Source organism: Pseudoliparis swirei, chromosome 22, assembly GCF_029220125.1.
Source record: "Pseudoliparis swirei isolate HS2019 ecotype Mariana Trench chromosome 22, NWPU_hadal_v1, whole genome shotgun sequence".
NCBI lineage: Eukaryota > Metazoa > Chordata > Actinopteri > Perciformes > Liparidae > Pseudoliparis > Pseudoliparis swirei.
In genome coordinates this window covers 1,582,471-1,602,922 of record NC_079409.1, presented here as the reverse complement: position 1 = coordinate 1,602,922, position 20,452 = coordinate 1,582,471, and the positions used below count along the sequence as shown (strand labels likewise).

Below are 20,452 nucleotides of genomic sequence, written 5' to 3'. Positions count from 1 at the left end.
GAGACACACACACACACAGACACACAGACAGACACACAGACACACACAGACACACACACACACACACAGACAGAGACACACACACACACAGACACACACACAGACACACACACACACACACACACACACACACACACACACACACACAGACACACACACAGACACACACACACAGAGAGACACACACACACACACACACACACAGACACACACAAGGCAAGGCAAGGCAAGTTTATTTATATAGCACATTTCATACATGAATGCAATTCAAAGTGCTTTACAAAAAATAGATCAAGAATAAGAAATAAAAAAGAGGAATACAAAGTGCATCAAAGAAACAATTTAAAAAGGCATAAAAGCATAAAAGAAGATTAATAAAAGAAAAAAGAAAAATAAAAATCTAAGTGCAAAGAATCATTCCTTCTGTCGTTGTCTTATTATTTCAGGATTAATACAAGATTCAATTTAAGGCAATGGAGAACATAAACGTTTTTAGCCTGTTTTTGAAAGTAGTAAGAGTTGGTGCAGATCTAAGCTCTTCCGGAAGTTTGTTCCAACTGTGTGTGGCATAATAACTGAATGCTGCTTCACCATGTTTTGTTTTAACTCTGGGAACAGTTAGCAGACCGGCCCCAGATGACCTAAGAGGCCTAGAGGGTTCATAAGGTGGAAGCAAGTCAGAGATATATTTTGGACCTACACCATTTAGAGATTTATAAACGAGCAGCAGTATTTTGAAGTCGATTCTCTGACGTACTGGTAGCCAATGCAGAGACCTGAGAATTGGTGTAATGTGTTCAACTTTCTTAGTCTTTGTTAGGACTCTGGCAGCGGCATTCTGAATAAGTTGTAGCTGTCGAAGTGCTTTTTTGGAGACCTGAAAAAAGACTATTACAATAGTCTAACCTACTGGAGATGAAGGCGTGAATTAGTTTTTCTAAATCTTGTTTGGACATAAATCCTCTAATTCTTGCTATATTTTTAGATGGTAATAGGCTGATTTTGTTATTGATTTGATGTGGGTATTAAAATTCAGATCCGAATCAATTATAACACCTAAATTTTTGACTTGATTTTTCGACTTTAAAGAAAGGGAGTCCAGATGAGCACAAACTTTCAGCCTTTCTTCTTTAGCACCAACCACAATTATCTCGGTTTTATTTTCATTTAGTTGGAGGAAATTTTGGCACATCCAATCATTGATTTGGTCTGTGCACTGACGCAGTAAGTCTATGGGAGCATAGTCACTTGGTGAGAGAGCTATGTATAGTTGAGTGTCGTCCGCATAATTATGGTAAGCGATTTTGTTATTTTGCATAATTCTGCCTAAGGGGAGCATGTAGAGGTTGAATAGAAGAGGCCCAAGGATTGAACCTTGTGGAACTCCACACGTCATGTTAGTCCACACAGACAGACAGACACACACAGACACACACACACAGACAGAGACACACACACACACAGACACACACACACACACAGATAGACACAGACACACAGACACACAGACAGAGACACACACACCTTTTCATTACATTTAATTACATTACAAATGGATTCATTACGGGGAGCAGACCACACACACACATATAAGTTTATATGTGTGTATATATGTATATGCACATTAACCTTGAGGGCTGGAAAGGTACTGCACTATTTGATTGAAACAGGATTCAGTGGAAGGGTATCATTTATTTATATGAAATGATATTATATAAAATAATACAATTATATATATATATATTTTTAATTAATTTATTATTTTGTTTTTACGGGATAGTTAACTGGTACTCTCCACTCCAGTAGGTGGCGGTAATGCGCATTGTGTTCGATGCCATCCGCCATATTGCCAGAAGAAGAAGAAGAAGAAGAAGAAGAAGGGACTGGGGGGGAGAATGCATCCTGAAGGTGGCAGTCATGCAACGTCGTGGCTGCCACCTGCCGTAAAACCATCGAAGAAGAAGTCGTACCGGAAACCGTCCACCAAAGACATGCGCAGTCTGCTGGAGTTTCCCGCCATAAACTGGTTCCCCCGCGTGAGTCCGACACAGTTCTTCAGATACAACCGGAAAGACCCACCAGAACCCGGATGTGTGGACTAACTTGTTGAAGTCAGACTCACGAAGTGGCAACAGGAAGAAGACGGAGACGGAACGCGAGTCACGTGACTCTTCATAGAGACGAAACGGCGTGTTGTCCGGATTGTCTCCTCGTGTCCTGCGGAGCTCATGACGTCAGCGAGCCAGCAGGAGCTACTCGGAGCCGAGTGGAGCCGAGCGACACCGAGCGGAGCCGAGTGAGCGGCGCGTGTTCCCGGAGCTGTCTGAGGAAACGTTTCTGAGCTCGTGAACATGTCTAAAGCCCAAACGCTGAGACGTTTCGTCAACCAGCGACTCACTGCGGCTGCGCAGGAGATCTGCGGGCTGTTTGAAGCAACGCTCGCAGAGTTCGAGGAGGAACTGTGTCGTTCACAGGAGAACGAGCGGCACCGGAAGCTGCTGCACGCCGGGTTCCACCCGGAAGTCCGGGTCCAACGAGCAGGTGGGTTCTCTTTGTTTCTCACGTTAACCTGATGGAGCCAGTTCTGGAGGAAGTGTTCACATCATGGACTGAGGTAGAGTTACAGGTACTTAAACACGTTCATGCGTTTCACTAGATACACCTCAGAGGTACATCATGTACTTTTTACTGTACATCTCAGTGGTACATAATGTTTACATTACAAATGTTCAGATGAACTTTTTACCGTATTACATCTCATAGGTACATATTGTACTTTTAGTATAGTACACAGAGGTACATATTGTACTGTTTACTGTACATCTTCACATGTTGAAGGTACTTAAAATACCCCAAAACTCACCAAAAGTGTCAGTCTTGGTGAAAATAGACGTCAGATTAGGGTTTCTAGCGCCCCCAAAATTTGCCTGGCGACGCCCCTCACCCAGAATGTCCGATCGACTTGTAATTCTTCACAGATTTCCACTGAGCTGCTCCACAAAAAAGCCTCTCGGAGCCCTAAGCTCCGCCTACTTAGATTTTCCGCCATTTAGAATTGTGTGTAAAATGCATTATTTTCTACTTGTCCTCCACGCTGGGTCCGATTCATACCAAACTTTATGTGTATCGTGAATGAAGCTTTATAACCTACTATGTATCAAATGTTTTATAAATCTCATTGTGTTCAGATTATATGGACCAATGAACCTCTTAGGGGCGTGTCTTGTTTTCCAATGCTCATAACTTCAACACTGAGACAAATCACTCAACTTGAAGTATATGTGCGCACATTGCAGCCTGTAACCTGCACAACAAATCTGGTGCGATTAGAACAGTAGGGGGCGCTACAATAATTTGTGCGATTTGGGCGTTTTTTGCTTGAATTTTTGTTGTTGCCGTTATACATTTAACGATTTCTCCCACAAAACTCTTCAGATCGACTTCCATCTTCTTCACGGATGATCTAAAGGCTTTGAGGATGAAAGGGGAGCAGAATGGGGACTTTTCACCTCACTATACTTGACGTTATCTGGACCCCTCCTCTTCTGCAGTCCAAGGCGTTATTATATTGTTGTTTTTAAATAAAAGGACTTTTTAGACCTCTTGAATATTAAAGAGTTTAATATGAGATTCATAAGACGTATGAATGTGTTTTATTATTCTCCACAGACGTCCAGCAGCTGCTGGTCCAACAAGAGGTTCCCCCTGAGCAGCAGGTCTGGAGCTCCAGTCTGGACCCAGAGCCCCCCCACATTAAAGAGGACCAGGAGGACCCAGAGCCCCCCTACGTTAAAGAGGACCAGGAGGACCCAGAGCCCCCCCACTTTAAAGAGGACCAGGAGGACCCAGAGCCCCCCCACGTTAAAGAGGACCAGGAGGACCCAGAGCCCCCCTACGTTAAAGAGGACCCAGAGCCCCCCCACGTTAAAGAGGAACAGGAGGACCCAGAGCCCCCCTACGTTAAAGAGGACCAGGAGGACCCAGAGCCCCCTTACGTTAAAGAGGACCAGGAGCCCCCCTACGTTAAAGAGGAACAGGAGGACCCAGAGCCCCCCTACGTTAAAGAGGACCAGGAGCACCCAGAGCCCCCCTACGTTAAAGAGGACCAGGAGCACCCAGAGCCCCCCTACGTTAAAGAGGACCCAGAGCCCCCCCACGTTAAAGAGGACCAAGAGGACCCAGAGCCCCCTTACGTTAAAGAGGAACAGGAAGAACTCAGTCACGAGGGAGACCAGCTTCAAGGTCTGGAGGAGTCTGGTCTCACATTCTCATTAACTTTGGAGAGTGAAGATGATGAAGAGGAAGATCAGTCCTCTCAGCTTCATCAAAGACCAACTGAACAGATGGAAACAGAAGCAGATGGAGAGGATTGTGGAGGACCAGAACCAGCCAGGAACTCTGATCCAGATCCTGATGGGAAGACTGGAGACTCTTCTGAACCAGATCCTGATGACTCTGTTGATTGGAAGGAGACCAGAGAACCTCAGTCAGGTTTGAACTCTCTGAATAATGATGACGTTTATGTCAGTGATTCCAAATGTAGTTCTGGAGAGAAACCATTAAGCTGCTCTGTTTGTGGGAAAAGATTTCGCCTCAAGTCACTTCTGAAGAGACACATGAAGTCTCACACAGGAGAGAAACCATTAAGCTGCTCTGTTTGTGAGAAAAGTTTTCGCGACAAGGGAACTTTGAATAGACACATGATGACTCACACTGGAGAGAAACCTGTCGGCTGCTCCGTCTGTGGGAAACGTTTTAGGTGCAAGTCACATGTGAATAGACACATGTTAACTCACACAAGAGAGAAACCGTTCAGCTGCTCAGTCTGTAAAACATCTTTTACACAGAGGGGAGATGTAACGGTTCACTTGAGGTGTCACTCAGGAGAGAAACCCTTCAGCTGCTCACGTTGTGATAAAACCTTCAACCGCAAGGCCAGTCTGCAGGTTCACATGAGGCGTCACACAGGAGAGAAACCCTTCAGCTGCTCCCGCTGTGCTAAACGCTTTAGATGCGAGTCCAGTCTGAAGGTTCACATGAGGCGTCACACAGGAGAGAACTCCCTCTAGTGGTTCTGGTAAGGTTGACATTAGTTCCACTCCCTCACTTGTCAACAAGACCTTGGGATACTGGACCTCCCTCTCTTGGGGCAGTGACTCACTTCGATAGACAGGACTCTATGCACCGATCTTCGTCGGAGAACCACGGCCTCGGCCCCGAGGTCCTGACTCATGCTGACCGCTGCCCACTGGGCTGACCGAGCGTGGTCACGGTCCCCGATCCTTAGCAGGAGAAACTCACAAAAACCCTAAACCACTACGAGGTGACCTCCAGGAAGAGGCTTCTATCCGGCCAGAGAGTCCCGTGTTTGATCAGTTTAACTTTACCCGCCCTGTGGACTCGTCATCGGGTATGTTACATTCACTGTGTCTAACACAACAACATTCAGAACATGGGCGCATGCTGCTCTCTCTCTTTATTTGGACTCCGTACCCGTTGACTCAGCTGTTAGTTTCCGTCAGTTCGACACACGCTGGACGGACGGCGACCCGCCGACGAGCCGCCTGAACCTCGATGTTGAGACTCTAACTCTGACACGGCTTCAGTCACCAAACCGAGAAGTAAGAGGCAGAGGAACAATTTCCCCATCCGCATCCCGCTCGGCAACTGACCGCCGAGCAGAGACCTCTGATTGGCTTAGAGACACCGTGCAGCATCTAATTGAACGCGTCAAAGTAGTAGTATATGTTTATATATAAATATGTGTATATGTGTCTGTATATATGTTTATGTATATACGCCTATTTTTTTAATGCTATGTTATAGACACAGTAAATGTATAACGGCAACATTACTGTAGCGCCCCCTAGAGTTCAAATCGCACAAGATAGTTTGTGAATGTTAGAGGATGCAACGTGCACTCTCACTGGAGGTTCTGAGTGATTAAAGAGTGTTTGTGTGTGTAGTTCCCTTACTGTCCACCAGATGGCCCCAGAGTCTTTTCTGTGTTATTGATCAGCTTTCTTTGTGATTATTGTTGATCTGTTGACTGATCAATACAGTTATTGTGATACTTTTGTTTTTTCATTTAAACAGCTTTCTTTAATTGTGTGTTGTTGTCATTTTTATTGATATGGAGGGAACCACGTGACCTTTGACCTCTGATGGAAGATAACCAGCTGTCTGGTATGAAACACTGGTATATTAGATGGAAACAACAACAATAATAACAGGAACACGGTTTAAATAATGATAAATATATTGAAAATGACAATGTTAAAATATCTAATATTTATAGTTTAATAAAATATTGATAATGACTTCAATTATAATGATAATAAAAATAAACTTAATATAATTTGTAATGGGAGAAAAATGCATCACAAATTGCGTCAAAATAAATTAAATAATAAATTAAATGAATACTATTTATGTTTATATTATGTTTAAATTAAATTAATGTTTTAATTAAATTCATATTAAATAATGAACTTTAAAGGTAGATGAGATTAAAATGTCATTATCATAAATACTTCACAATAATAGTAACACATTTAAATTGAACAAATAGAATGCGTAACAAAATGAAAATATAATAAAATAGTTTCATCCTAAATATATATATTTTATCCATATATCTAATATATATATATATTTTTAAATATATATATATATATATATATCGACTGGAAATACTTCCTATCTTCTTTCCTTTTCTTCCATACATCCCGGTCAATTGTTCCCTCCTCTTCCCTCCTCTCTCCTCCCCTCTTCCCATCTCCCTCCTCCCTCCTCCTCTCTTCTCTCCTCTCTCCGCCCAGTCAAACCAGTCCTCCTCCTCCTCCAGCAGCAGCCGCAGCACTCAGGACTCCTCACCTGCGTGTTGGATTATAGATCTTAACGTTGTGTAATCTTCACCTGTTTGAGCAGAAAGCAGCTTTCTTACCTTCCGGATCCGCTCTGAACCGGATTTGGTGTCGCGCGCCTCTCCGGTCTGGACCATGAGGACCGGGTCCGCGTCCCCGGGAGGTCACCTGGTCTGAGCCGCGCGGGACGCCACCGGACGGCCGACGTGAGTTACACAACGCTGGAGGTTTGAGTTATGAATGTTTTCATTCATTTTTTTGAAACTTTAAAAAACTTTTAAAATATATATATATTTTTTGTGTTATTTATATTTTAGTATTATTTTTTTGTACTATAAAATAATATATATACATATATATATATATAAACAACATAGGGAAAAATAAAAAATAACCCCGGACTTCGCTGTTGTATCTAACAAGAAGCTAACACCCCCCCCCCCCCCCCCCTAAACTAGTAAAATCGTTTTCATGGCATGTATTGATTTCCACATACGAGAGGTTTGACCCTTGCGAGTTGCCGTCCGGAGGATCGATGCGGTATGGAGTGTCGTTAGTGCCGCGGCGGGCCGGAAGGTTTTAATATTGTTCTGGATTTAAATATTATAAAAGTTAGCGAAACAATTAACAATGACAAAGAAACACATTGTTCACTTCTAACAACTATAAAAATATACTATATAAGAGGTTTCTGTAATCAACATACAAAGATGTATAATATATATATATATAATATAATCTCTATTGATTTAGTGTTTGATTACCATAATGTGACGATGAATACAATAAGACACGTTTTCAAACTTTAATACGATCAGAAGTTCTTAAAAATGTACTTCAGTATATTAAAATTTCCTAACTGTAAAAAGTCCAATATATATATATATATAATATGCATATAATAAATAGTATTTATGTCAAAAGAAATGAATATTGTACAAAAATTGTCCTCAAAAGTCCAGAATTGATCGGCTCAAAACGTTCAATAATTCACGAGTTATTGTTGCAGCAGTATTTCAAAAAATAAATAAATAAAGATGTGACTCACTGCAGGATGTTAAAATAAATCTTTATGTGTAACTATCAGCCATCAGAGTAAATAGAAGTGGTACTTTAAGTAGTACTTTTAAATGTACTTCTAAATGTACTTGTAAGTGTGCAGCTCTAATAGCGTTAATATATATATATATATATATATATATAAAACTATTCACTTGAGAAGCGCTATATAAAATAAATGATTATTATTATTATTATAAATATAGATACAAAGTTTTATATCTAAATATTTCTTTATATTTATATATATACATATATGCATTTATATATACATAAATATATGTATTTATATATACCTAAATATATATATATATATATATAAATATCTCATCACCTTCTGAGTGCTGAGAGGCCACTCAGGACCGTGACCGCGGTTTATGACTATTGTTATTATAAGAATGTGTGTGCGTGTGTGTGCGCGTGTGTGTGCGCGTGTGCTTATGTATGTGTGTGTGTGCGCGTGTGTATGTGTGTGCGCGTGTGCTTATGTATGTGTGTGTGCGCGCGTGTGTGTGTGTGCTTATGTGTGTGTGTGTGTGTGCTTGTGTGTGTGTATGTATGTGTGTGTGTGCGCGTGTGTATGTGTGTGTGTGTGTGTGTGTGTCTCTACAGCTAACGGGGTGTAAATTATTCAGCCGGCGGTGGAAGTGCTGTGCGGGGGGATGGCCCTCCGGAGGGGGGGCGCAGCTCTCCTGCTGGTCTTGCTGGTCTTGCTGGTCCTGCTGGACCCGTGTTCCGCGGCGGCGGACCGGCCCCTCCCCCACGGCGGCGGCGGGGTCGCCTCGAGGCGCCAAACCCAGAGGGCGCTCCCGAACATCACGTTGGCCGTCATCCTCCCGCGCAGCAACACGAAGTACCCGTGGGCGTGGCCACGCATCGGCCCCGCCCTGCGGCGCGCCGTGGATGTCGTCAACGCCGACCCCGCCCTGCTGCCCGGCCGCCACCTCGTCTACGTCTTCAAGAACAGCGAGGACAAGGCCGGCATCTGCTCCGAGTCCATCGCGCCGCTCATGGCGGTGGACCTGAAGCTGGCCTACGACCCGTGGGCCTTCATCGGGCCCGGCTGCTCCTACACCTCGTCGCCCGTGGGCCTCTTCACCACGCACTGGGACGTGCCCATGGTCACGGCGGGCGCGTCGGCCGTCGCCTTCGACGGCGCCATCTACCCGTCCATCACCAACACCGGCCCCACCCACAAGAAGCTGGGGCGCTTCGCGCTGCGCATCTGCGAGCACTTCGGCTGGCGGGACCACGCCATGCTGATGTTCAGCGACAACAAGCTGGACGACCGGCCGTGCTACTTCGCCGTGGAGGGTCTGTTCAACGAGCTGAAGAGCGGCAACATCACCACCGTGGACAGCGTGTTCGACGAGAACAAGCCGCCGCTCAACTACTCGCACATCCTGTCCGACATGCAGAGCAACGCCCGAGGTGAGTCGCTGCTTCTGGTTTTGTTGACAGTTTTGTTTGATCTTGACGGTAGAAGACGAAAGAAGACGAAAGAAGACGGTAGAAGAAGAAAGACGATGGTAGAAGACGGTAGGTAGAAGTTGGTAGACGACGGTAGAAGTTGGTAGAAGTTGGTAGAAGACGGTAGAAGTTGGTAGAAGTTGGTAGAAGACGGTAGAAGTTGGTAGAAGTTGGTAGAAGATGGTAGAAGACGGTAGAAGTTGGTAGAAGTTGGTAGAAGACGGTAGAAGTTGGTAGAAGTTGGTAGAAGACGGTAGAAGACAGTAGAAGTTGGTAGAAGTTGGTAGAAGACGGTAGAAGTTGGTCGAAGACGGTAGAAGTTGGTAGATTTTGGTAGAAGTTGGTAGAAGTTGGTAGAAGACGGTAGAAGACGGTAGAAGTTGGTAGAAGTTGGTAGAAGACGGTAGAAGTTGGTAGAAGACGGTAGAAGTTGGTAGAAGTTGGTAGAAGACGGTAGAAGTTGGTAGAAGTTGGTAGAAGTTGGTAGAAGACGGTAGAAGACGGTAGAAGTTGGTAGAAGTTGGTAGAAGATGGTAGAAGACGGTAGGAGACGGTAGAAGTTGGAAGAAGTTGGTAGAAGACGGTAGACGACAAAAGAAGACTGTAGGTAGAAGTTGGTAAATGACGGTAGAAGACGAAAGAAGACGGTAGAAGAAGAATGAAGAAGGTAGAAGACGATAGAAGTTGGTAGAAGTTGGTAGAAGATGGTAGAAGTTGGTAGACGACGGTAGAAGAAGAAAGAAGTTGGTAGAAGACGGTAGAAGAAGAAAGAAGTTGGTAGAAGTTGGTAGAAGAAGAAAGAAGTTGGTAGAAGTTGGTAGACGACGGTAGAAGTTGGTAGAAGTTGGTAGAAGAAGAAAGAAGTTGGTAGAAGTTGGTAGACGACGGTAGAAGAAGAAAGAAGTTGGTAAACGACGGTAGAAGACGATAGAAGAAGAATGAAGAAGGTAGAAGACGGTAGAAGAAGAAAGAAGAAGACGGTAGAAGGCGGTCACACACCACAGAAGAAGAGCGTGAGCTACTTCACTGCGCGACACGCACAGATTCAGGACTCGTGTTATTGGTGATCGCCGCCGCAATGCATGCTGGGTAGACGGGAGGTCCGATAGGGCAACGGAGCCTTTTTCAGAACCGCTGTCAAGGCCCAGTGCATGCTGGGAAACGCCCATATATATATGTGTGTGTGTTCACTGCAGACGAGGGGTCAATGGTCAGATAATCACTGTGATGCTGATGACTGGGTGAACGCGGCTTTCTCCTGCGGCGCCTGAAGGCATCACATTAAATCCCCCTGAACTCCGAGCTTTATGGTTACAGGAGACACGCCTCCACCAGCAGGTATACAAGTACATACAAGTATATACTTGTATATACATGTATATACACACGTACATACAAGTATATACTTGTACATACAAGTATATACTTGTATGTACTTGTATGTACTCTTCTTCTTCTTCTCCTCCTCCTCCTCATATGAAAGCAGCATAAACAGACTTGTTGTTCTTGAATGTGACGTGAAGATAAAATCTTTAATAAATAAAATAAAAAGTTTCTTCAGTTCCTGAAACATCTGAAACCTCCACGAGAAACTCTCTATCTCTATGAGGACATGTAGTGTAATAAAGCTCTTTATCTACACACACACACGCACACACGCACACGCACACACACGCACACACACACGCACACACACGCACACACGCACACGCACACACACACACACACACACACACACACACACACACTCTCAGACATTCGGAGCTCTTTCCTGGTTTCTGTTCGTCTCATCAGCAGAAATCTGATCCTGATCGATGCGTCCTGGACCAGACGCTCGGGGGGGGGGGGGGGGGGGGGGCATCACCGAATGATGCGGCACATTAGCAGCACGGTTAGAGGTTTGTTTTGCACACACACACACATGTGTATATATATAATATATAACTATTTCAAACAAAATTTCAATGTTTCAAAGATGTTCTAAAATTGGCCCCAACAATTCAAACTGTTAAAATTTTTTTCAAGATTTTCCAAAATGTTTCAAGATGTTTTCAAACCGTTTATCCATCCATCCATCCATCCATTATCAATACCGCTTATCCTCATTAGGGTCGCGGGGTGCTGGAGCCGATCCCAGCTGACATTTAAAATGTCTCTAACATTTTCACGATTTTTCAGAATTTTTTATAATTTTTATAAGATTTTTCAAAACTGTTCCAACTTGTTTTCAAAATGTTAAAAAACATTCAACATTTTTCTCAATTTTTCACATTTATTCAAAACCATGCCAATATTTTCCAAAAAATTTCAAAATGTTTTCAAATCGTTTCAAAAATAACCGACAACAGTACCACAGTACCACAGTACCACAGTACAACAGTACCACAGTACCACAGTACCACAGTACCACATGTGGAGCTACTATAAGGCATCAGGAGCTGGAGGGGATCCAGATGTTCTGATGTCTTCATGTTTTTCTGTCTTTATGTTTTTATTTAGACGAATACTGAAACCATTTCCTGTCTTTACCTCAGTCCCACGAGTCCCCGGAGGCGGCAGCAGTATTCATGAACACACCGACCATCATGTCACCAGTTACACATTTCAGTTTCACTGGTTTTGGGGGTTTGGGGTTTTTAACTGTTTTTTAATCTTTAGCGTTATTTATTTTTTAAACATTTACTGCACTCAAACCTTTTGCTGCTGAAAACCTCATAGTGGCGCAGTGGTACTACAGGTGGGCGCCTCTAGTGGGGCAGTGGTACTACAGGTGGGCGGGCCTCAGTGGGGCGGTGGTACTACAGGTGGGCGCTCCTCTAGTGGGGCGCAGTGGTACTACAGGTGGGGCGCTCCCCTCTAGTGGGGCGAGTGGTACTACAGGTGGGCGCTCCTCAGTGGGGCAGTGGTACTACAGGTGGGGCGTCCCTCTAGTGGGGCGCAGTGGTACTACAGGTGGGGCGCCCCTCAGTGGGCGAGTGGTACTACAGGTGGGGCGCTCCCCTCTAGTGGGGGCAGTGGTACTACAGGTGGGGCGCGGCCCTCTAGTGGGGCGCAGTGGTACTACAGGTGGGCGCCCTCTAGTGGGGGCAGTGGTACTACAGGTGGGCGCCCTCTAGTGGGGGTAGTGGTACTACAGGTGGGGCGCCCTCAGTGCGGGTAGTGGTACTACAGGTGGGGCGCGGCCCTCTAGTGGGGCGCAGTGGTACTACAGGTGGGGCGCTTCCCTCTAGTGGGGCGTAGTGGTACTACAGGTGGGCGCCCCTCTAGTGGGGCGTAGTGGTACTACAGGTGGGGCGCTCCCCTCTAGTGGGGGGTAGTGGTACTACAGGTGGGGCGCTCCCCTCTAGTGGGGGTAGTGGTACTACAGGTGGGGCGCTCCCCTCTAGTGGGGGTAGTGGTACTACAGGTGGGGCGCTCCCCTCTAGTGGGGCGTAGTGGTACTACAGGTGGGGCGCTCCCCTCTAGTGGGGCGCAGTGGTACTACAGGTGGGCGCCCTCTAGTGGGGGCAGTGGTACTACAGGGGGCGCTCCCTCTAGTGGGGGCAGTGGTACTACAGGTGGGCGCCCTCAGTGGGGGCAGTGGTACTACAGGTGGGAGCTCCCCTCTAGTGGGGGGCAGTGGTATTACAGGTAGGAGCTCCCCTCTAGTGGGGGGCAGTGGTACTACAGGTGGGGCGCTCCCTCAGTGGGGGCAGTGGTACTACAGGTGGGGCGCCCTCAGTGGGGGCAGTGGTACTACAGGTGGGGCTCCCTCTAGTGGGGGCAGTGGTACTACAGGTGGGGCGCCCCTCTAGTGGGGGCAGTGGTACTACAGGTGGGCGCCCTCAGTGGGGGCAGTGGTACTACAGGTGGGCGCCCTCAGTGGGGGCAGTGGTACTACAGGTGGGCGCGCCCTCTAGTGGGGGCAGTGGTACTACAGGTGGGCGCTCCCTCAGTGGGGGCAGTGGTACTACAGGTGGGGCGCCCTCTAGTGGGGGCAGTGGTACTACAGGTGGGCGCCCTCAGTGGGGGCAGTGGTACTACAGGTGGGCGCCCTCTAGTGGGGGCAGTGGTACTACAGGTGGGCGCCCCTCTAGTGGGGGCAGTGGTACTACAGGTGGGGCGCCCTCCAGTGGGGGTAGTGGTACAGGTTTCCCAGGGGGTAGTGGTACTACAGGTGGGCGCCCTCTAGTGGGGGCAGTGGTACTACAGGTGGGGCGCCCCTCAGTGGGGGCAGTGGTACTACAGGTGGGCGCCCTCAGTGGGGGCAGTGGTACTACAGGTGGGCGCTCCCTCTAGTGGGGGCAGTGGTACTACAGGTGGGGCGCCCTCTAGTGGGGGCAGTGGTACTACAGGTGGGGCGCCCTCAGTGGGGGCAGTGGTACTACAGGTGGGCGCCCTCAGTGGGGGCAGTGGTACTACAGGTGGGCGCTCCTCTAGTGGGGGCAGTGGTACTACAGGTGGGCGCCTCTAGTGGGGGCAGTGGTACTACAGGTGGGCGCTCCCTCAGTGGGGGCAGTGGTACTACAGGTGGGCGCCTCTAGTGGGGAGCAGTGGTACTACAGGTGGGCGCCCTCAGTGGGCGCAGTGGTACTACAGGTGGGGCGCCTCTAGTGGGGGCAGTGGTACTACAGGTGGGCCCCCAGTGGGGGAATGGTACTACAGGTGGGGCCTCCAGTGGGGCAGTGGTACTACAGGTGGGGCGCCCCTCAGTGGGGGTAGTGGTACTACAGGTGGGGCGCCTCAGTGGGGGTAGTGGTACTACAGGTGGGCGCCCTCTAGTGGGCGCAGTGGTACTACAGGCGGGGCGCGGCCCTCTAGTGAGGCGTAGTGGTACTACAGGTGGGGCAATCCCCCAGTGGGCGCAGTGGTACTACAGGTGGGCGCCCTCAGTGGGCGCAGTGGTACTACAGGTGGGGCGCGGCCCTCTAGTGGGGCGCAGTGGTACTACAGGTGGGGCGCTCCCCTCTAGTGGGGCGCAGTGGTACTACAGGTGGGGCGCTCCCCTCTAGTGGGGGGTAGTGGTACTACAGGTGGGGCGCTCCCCTCTAGTGGGGGGCAGTGGTACTACAGGTGGGGCGCTCCCCTCTAGTGGGGGGCAGTGGTACTACAGGTGGGGCGCGCCCCTCTAGTGGGGGGTAGTGGTACTACAGGTGGGGCGCTCCCCTCTAGTGGGGCGCAGTGGTACTACAGGTGGGGCACTCCCCTCTAGTGGGGGCAGTGGTACTACAGGTGGGGCGCTCCCCTCTAGTGGGGCGCAGTGGTACTACAGGTGGGGCGCTCCCCTCTAGTGGGGCGCAGTGGTACTACAGGTGGGGCGCTCCCCTCTAGTGGGGCGCAGTGGTACTACAGGTGGGCCGCATGAGGAAATGCAGAAATACTTTTTATTGAGAACTTCACATATTACACAAACTGAAAGTACACGGACATAAAACTAAGACCTGAATAAACACGTTGACATGCCTGTACCTCCGTGTTCACGTTAACGTTAACCGGTTACACCGTTAACCGGGTACACCGCGCGGCGGCCGGGACACTCTGATTCCAGCCTCTCAGTGAGATCGGCTTTCCTGCTGTTGCCCTTCAAAATAAGAGCTCAATATTGAGGATGAATTGAGTGGCCTGTTAATTCCGTATTAATAAGTGTTGTCGTGGAGAGCAGCTTCACGATACAACTTGACACACACATCTGCACCAATTTGGTTTTGCACAGGTTGCACTTTATTGTTTTTAAATGTATGCCGTGTGAAACTCTTAACTAGCAAACATTTGAACTGGTTGTGTTTAGTTTGTCACAGGTTGCATTGTTCTTATCTTGAACATTCATCCAGTGCACAACGGGTTTACGCAGTCACAATAATGTTTGTTCTTTTCTGCTCATATATAACTTTATTTGCATTGTTCTAACAAAGTGATTTTAATGTTCTTTATTTTGATATTTTAAAAAGCACAGATGAGTCCAAAAAGTTATTTCATTAAAAAGTCCTCATACACCATTTTGTTGGGGCATGAACATTTATCTTCCTCCGGAGTGGGCGTGGCAGGAGACGCTTGAGAACCAGTGGAGGAGGAGGAGAGCCGTGGGGGGGGGGGGCTCTCCTCCCTGGGGGGGGGGGGGGGGGCAGCTTTGTGGATGTGGTTTTTCTTGAGCTGGGAGAGTTTATGTTGAAGGACCTCCGGGATGCTGAGCTGCAGTCCACAAGCAGAGTGGACTACAAGTCATCTTACTAAGAACTACAATCAATCTTACCAAGGACTAGGATCAATCGTTCTAAGAACTACAATCAATCATTCTAAGAACTACAATCTATTGTTCTAAGAACTACAATCTATGGTTCTAAGAACTACAATCTATTGTTCAAAGAACTACAATCTATTGTTCTAGAACTACAATCTATTGTTCTAAGAACTACAATCTATTGTTCTAGAACTACAATCTATTGTTCTAAGAACTACAATCTATTCTTCTAGAACTACAATCTATTGTTCTAAGAACTACAATCTATTGTTCTAGAACTACAATCTATTGTTCTAAGAACTACAATCAATCGTTCTAAGAACTACAATCTATTGTTCTAAGAACTACAATCTATTGTTCTAAGAACTACAATCTATTGTTCTAGAACTACCATCTATTGTTCTAAGAACTACAATCTATTGTTCTAGAACTACAATCTGTTCTAGAACTATAATCTATTGTTCTAAGAACTACAATCTATTGTTCTAGAACTACAAGCTATTGTTCTAGAACTACAATCTATTGTTCTAAGAACTACAATCTATTGTTCTAAGAACTACAATCTATTGTTCTAAGAACTACAATCTATTTTTCTCTGGACTACAATCAATCTTTCGAGAACTAGGCTCCTCGTTCCTGTGAGTACCGATGGAGGTTTCTCCAGAACAAAGTAAAGGTTCCTCCAGTCCTCTTGATTCAAGGAGAAGTGATGAATCCTTTATCCTAGTAAAGGTTCCTCTGGTCCTCTTGACCCAAGGAGAAGTGATGAATCCTTTATCCTAGTAAAGGTTCCTCTGGTCCTCTTGACCCAAGGAGAAGTGATGAATCCTTTGTCCTAGTAAAGGTTCCTCCGGTCCTCTTGACCCAAGGAGAAGTGATGAATCCTTTATCCTAGTAAAGGTTCCTCTGGTCCTCTTGATCTAAGGAGAAGTGATGAATCCTTTATCCTAGTAAAGGTTCCTCCAGTCCTCTTGACCCAAGGAGAAGTGATGAATCCTTTATCCTAGTAAAGGTTCCTCTGGTCCTCTTGATCCAAGGAGAAGTGATGAATCCTTTATCCTCGTAAAGGTTCCTCTGGTCCTCTTGATCTAAGGAGAAGTGATGAATCCTTTATCCTAGTAAAGGTTCCTCCAGTCCTCTTGATCTAAGGAGAAGTGATGAATCCTTTATCCTAGTAAAGGTTCCTCCAGTCCTCTTGATTCAAGGAGAAGTGATGAATCCTGTATCCTAGTAAAGGTTCCTCTGGTCCTCTTGATTCAAGGAGAAGTGATGAATCCTTTATCCTAGTAAAGGTTCCTCTGGTCCTCTTGATCTAAGGAGAAGTGATGAATCCTTTATCCTAGTAAAGGTTCCTCCAGTCCTCTTGATTCAAGGGGAAGTGATGAATCCTTTATCCTAGTAAAGGTTCCTCCAGTCCTCTTGATTCAAGGAGAAGTGATGAATCCTTTATCCTAGCAAAGGTTCCTCTGGTCCTCTTGATCCAAGGAGAAGTGATGAATCCTTTATCCTAGTAAAGGTTCCTCTGGTCCTCTTGATCCAAGGAGAAGTGATGAATCCTTTATCCTAGTAAAGGTTCCTCTGGTCCTCTTGATCCAAGGAGAAGTGATGAATCCTTTATCCTAGTAAAGGTTCCTCTGGTCCTCTTGATCCAAGGAGAAGTGATGAATCCTTTATCCTAGAGCACTAAAGTACTTGTTGACGTTTCCTCGAGCCGCCCGAGTCCCGATGTTTGATTAATAGACAAACGGCAGAAACCACAAGGTAAAATTAGCCCGGGACTGTTTGGCAGGAAATACCTAGCGATCTGATAGGCCGGCCCGACGCCCATATAAGGCCTCAGGTTCCTGACCTCTGTTAATGAATGCCCCGTCAGGAGGTTCTGAGCCGTGTGGGAACCGGACTGAGTTCCATCAGCGCCGCTGTGTTTGTCTGGAACACCTCCACACACACAGCTGGAGTCCTGACCGGGTGGACGGCTTCACGACCCGAGTTCTGCTCCGCGGGTCGGAACCGGGGCGCACGGCGTCCAGCTGAACACGCCGACACATTTACATCTCATTTAAAGAGCTTTCAGCTGTTTGATTGGAATTTAGATTTGATTTGTTACGATGTGTCGGCGGAGCAAAGAGGGAGACATTCACTCTGAGTATATTAATCAATCAGTAATCAATAAAGTGATGAATGTGTTGAGTCACAGTGAGGAAGAGAAGCCCGAATGAGAGGAACAGTTCATGAAAACAACGTTTGCCCGTTTCTCGTCTCTTAATCTATTATTATAACGTTTATTCCTCTGCATTCACTCTGTTGTTGTTTAGTGATCAGAACGTGACTCTGTATTTCTACCAGGAACTCGTTTTTGGTATCAGAATTTGATGCGGAGGAAAGTTCCGGAAAAACAAAATGTCTTCCTTCCGACTTCCTCTCGACTTCCTCCAGACTTCCTTCATACTTCCTCTCGACTTTCTCCAGACTTCCTCTTGACTTCCTCTCAACTTCCTCCAGACTTCCTCTCGACTTCCTGTAGGCTTCCTCCCGACTCCCTCCCGACTTCCTCTCGACTTCCTTCCGACGTCCTCTCGACTTCCTCCAGACTTCCTCTCGACTTCCTTCTGACTTCCTCTCGACTTCCTCCAGACTTCCTCTCGACTTCCTCCAGACTTCCTCCCGACTCCCTCTCATTTTATAGAAAAATTATGAATGGATGATGGATAGATGAATAGGTGGATGCATAGATGGATGGATGAATTGATGGATGAATTGATGGATGAATTGATGGATGCATGGATGAATTGATGGATGAATTGATGGATGAATTGATAAATGGATGATTTGATAGATGAATGGATGAATTGATGGATGAATTGATAAATGGATGATTTGATGGATGAATTGATGAATTGATAGATGAATGGATGAATGGATGGATGAGTGGATGAATGAGTGGATGGATGGATTGACGGCCCCATACGCTGTGATCTCTGAATCATTCCTCGGTAACGATGAGCTTTCACTCAGTCATCCGGGCCGACGTCCTCAACAAGCGCTGATGAAGACTCTTTGTGTGAAGGCGGCGATGAAGATGTTCAACTAAAGAAGACGTTTGACGCCAGAAGCCTCCTGACCTCTCGATGCCCTGATTGAACATTCATCAAACCGTTTGTGTCCCGAAGGACGGAAATGAACCAAGGGGTCCTTGAACGCCTCACGAGCTGCGGAGTGATTGGACATGAGGACAGAATGGACTGGTCAGAGACGGGAAAGCTCGAGCTTTTAGACGGAGGGTTGATTGTTCACACAAAGATCCACAACGCGCTTTATTAGGATTATTAGTGTTCATTATTGTTGAAGTGCTGTTTGTTCTCAAAGACTTCGTGACACGGTTCTGTTCTGATTGTGATCTAGTGAGCTACTCCAGTGAAGACCCCACGGGATCACATCGTCTTCATCATCATCCTCTCCGTCAGAGGTTCTACAGGCTGTATTTAATAAGTATCTGTAAAGATCCGATGGGAGGATAAAATGTTCCGGTCCGGTCCGGTTCCCCGTCCTACGAAGGACGATTCAACCAATAAGATGTACAGGAAGTATAAGAATGAAACACGGCTGCCTCAGTATTTCTTAAATCCTACGTCCCTGAAGCCGTCGTCATGCCAGCAGCGGGCGGTCGATCATCCTGAACAGATTTACCCACAAGGCCGTGCTTCTGCCCGGCTTCTCTTCCGCCGCTCGGTTCCCGTCCATCTGGCAGTAGTTAAAGATTAATACGCTGGAATCTGAGAGTCCAGGAGGAGACGGATCCAGGAGGGTCGGCTCGTGCTCCCCGAGAGGTTTAAACCGACGTGAAGTTGTAGTCACAATCCAGTTATTTCATTACACTTATTTACAATTATTTATCTTGTTTTAAAGAAATACAAAATTAAAATTAAAGTTTTTTGGAAAATCGCTTAAGTCTTTTTGTTTTTCCAGGAGTGAGAAGGTCAAGATGACTCCGCCCTCAGCTCCTTGTGTTAACTCCATAGCTGGAGTCAGGACATGGTTAGCCTAGCTTAGCATAAAGGCTGGAAGCTAGCGTGACTACGTACGAAATTAAAATAGCTGTGTTTTAATTGAATTTTTTTATTTTGAAGTATTTCATTCGTGTGGAAACGGCAACGTTTGATTAAACTTCCTCGATTACGTGAGGACAGCGTTGACGTCAGCTGACCGCTGATGGTCTTCGTCTCATGAAAATGAAACACGAGCTGACGTCATAGAACGATCAAGACGTGGCCATTAGACGTCTACGGAGACGTCGCCTGCAGCGCCACCTTCTGGCCAGAAAGAGTTGAGTTGCAAATAATTACATTTTTCTCTCTTTTGCAACATTTTCAGACGTTCGTCATTTGACTGAACACGTCTGTGGTCTGAGGTTTCAGAGGCTGTGGTTCTGATTATTTACGACTGGCCGGCTCGTAGCTCGGTTGCTAGAGGAGCTCGGCTTTTAGTTTGAGCCTCTGGAGCTAACGAGCTAACAACCGCTGTGACGACCAGACGAGAAATGGTTGCGTAACCTGAACGCTCAGAATGAACAACAGGCAACGGAGAAATGAAGCATCACGTCCTCCAGACCTCCTCATCCACGAGAACCATTTACCTCACGCTCACATGCCATTGTTGCAGGACCGTTATGAACATATCGGTGTCCACCTCCAGCTCGCCACACATTCTTCTCAGTCTCAGACGTAATTGAACATGCAGACGTCATGCTGTTGCATGAGTGTTTCAACGCATGACTTAATAAGGTCAACGAATGCTGGAGCACACGAGAAGCAACGTGAGAACTTTGCAGAGCAGACACGGC

At 46.5% G+C, this 20,452-nt stretch overlaps 2 protein-coding genes across 2 annotated transcripts in view; both read left to right on the top strand.

Annotated features, from left to right (window-relative positions):
- Nucleotides 1-1,916: 1,916 nt before the first annotated feature.
- On the top strand, nt 1,917-6,106 carry LOC130213188 (oocyte zinc finger protein XlCOF22-like). The gene is made up of 4 exons (XM_056444654.1): nt 1,917-2,541; nt 3,670-3,941; nt 4,003-4,022; nt 4,151-6,106. Exons 1-4 carry the CDS (start codon nt 2,352-2,354, stop codon nt 5,067-5,069), a joined length of 1,401 nt encoding a protein of 466 aa, XP_056300629.1. The 5' UTR covers nt 1,917-2,351; the 3' UTR covers nt 5,070-6,106.
- A 735-nt stretch (nt 6,107-6,841) lies between these two features.
- npr1b (natriuretic peptide receptor 1b) overlaps nt 6,842-20,452 on the top strand; it is a 49,127-nt gene continuing 35,516 nt past the window's right edge. Inside the window, 2 exon segments of the mRNA XM_056406013.1 lie at nt 6,842-7,093; nt 8,538-9,356. Coding sequence (XP_056261988.1) covers nt 8,588-9,356 — 769 coding nt within the window. The 5' untranslated portion in view covers nt 6,842-7,093; nt 8,538-8,587.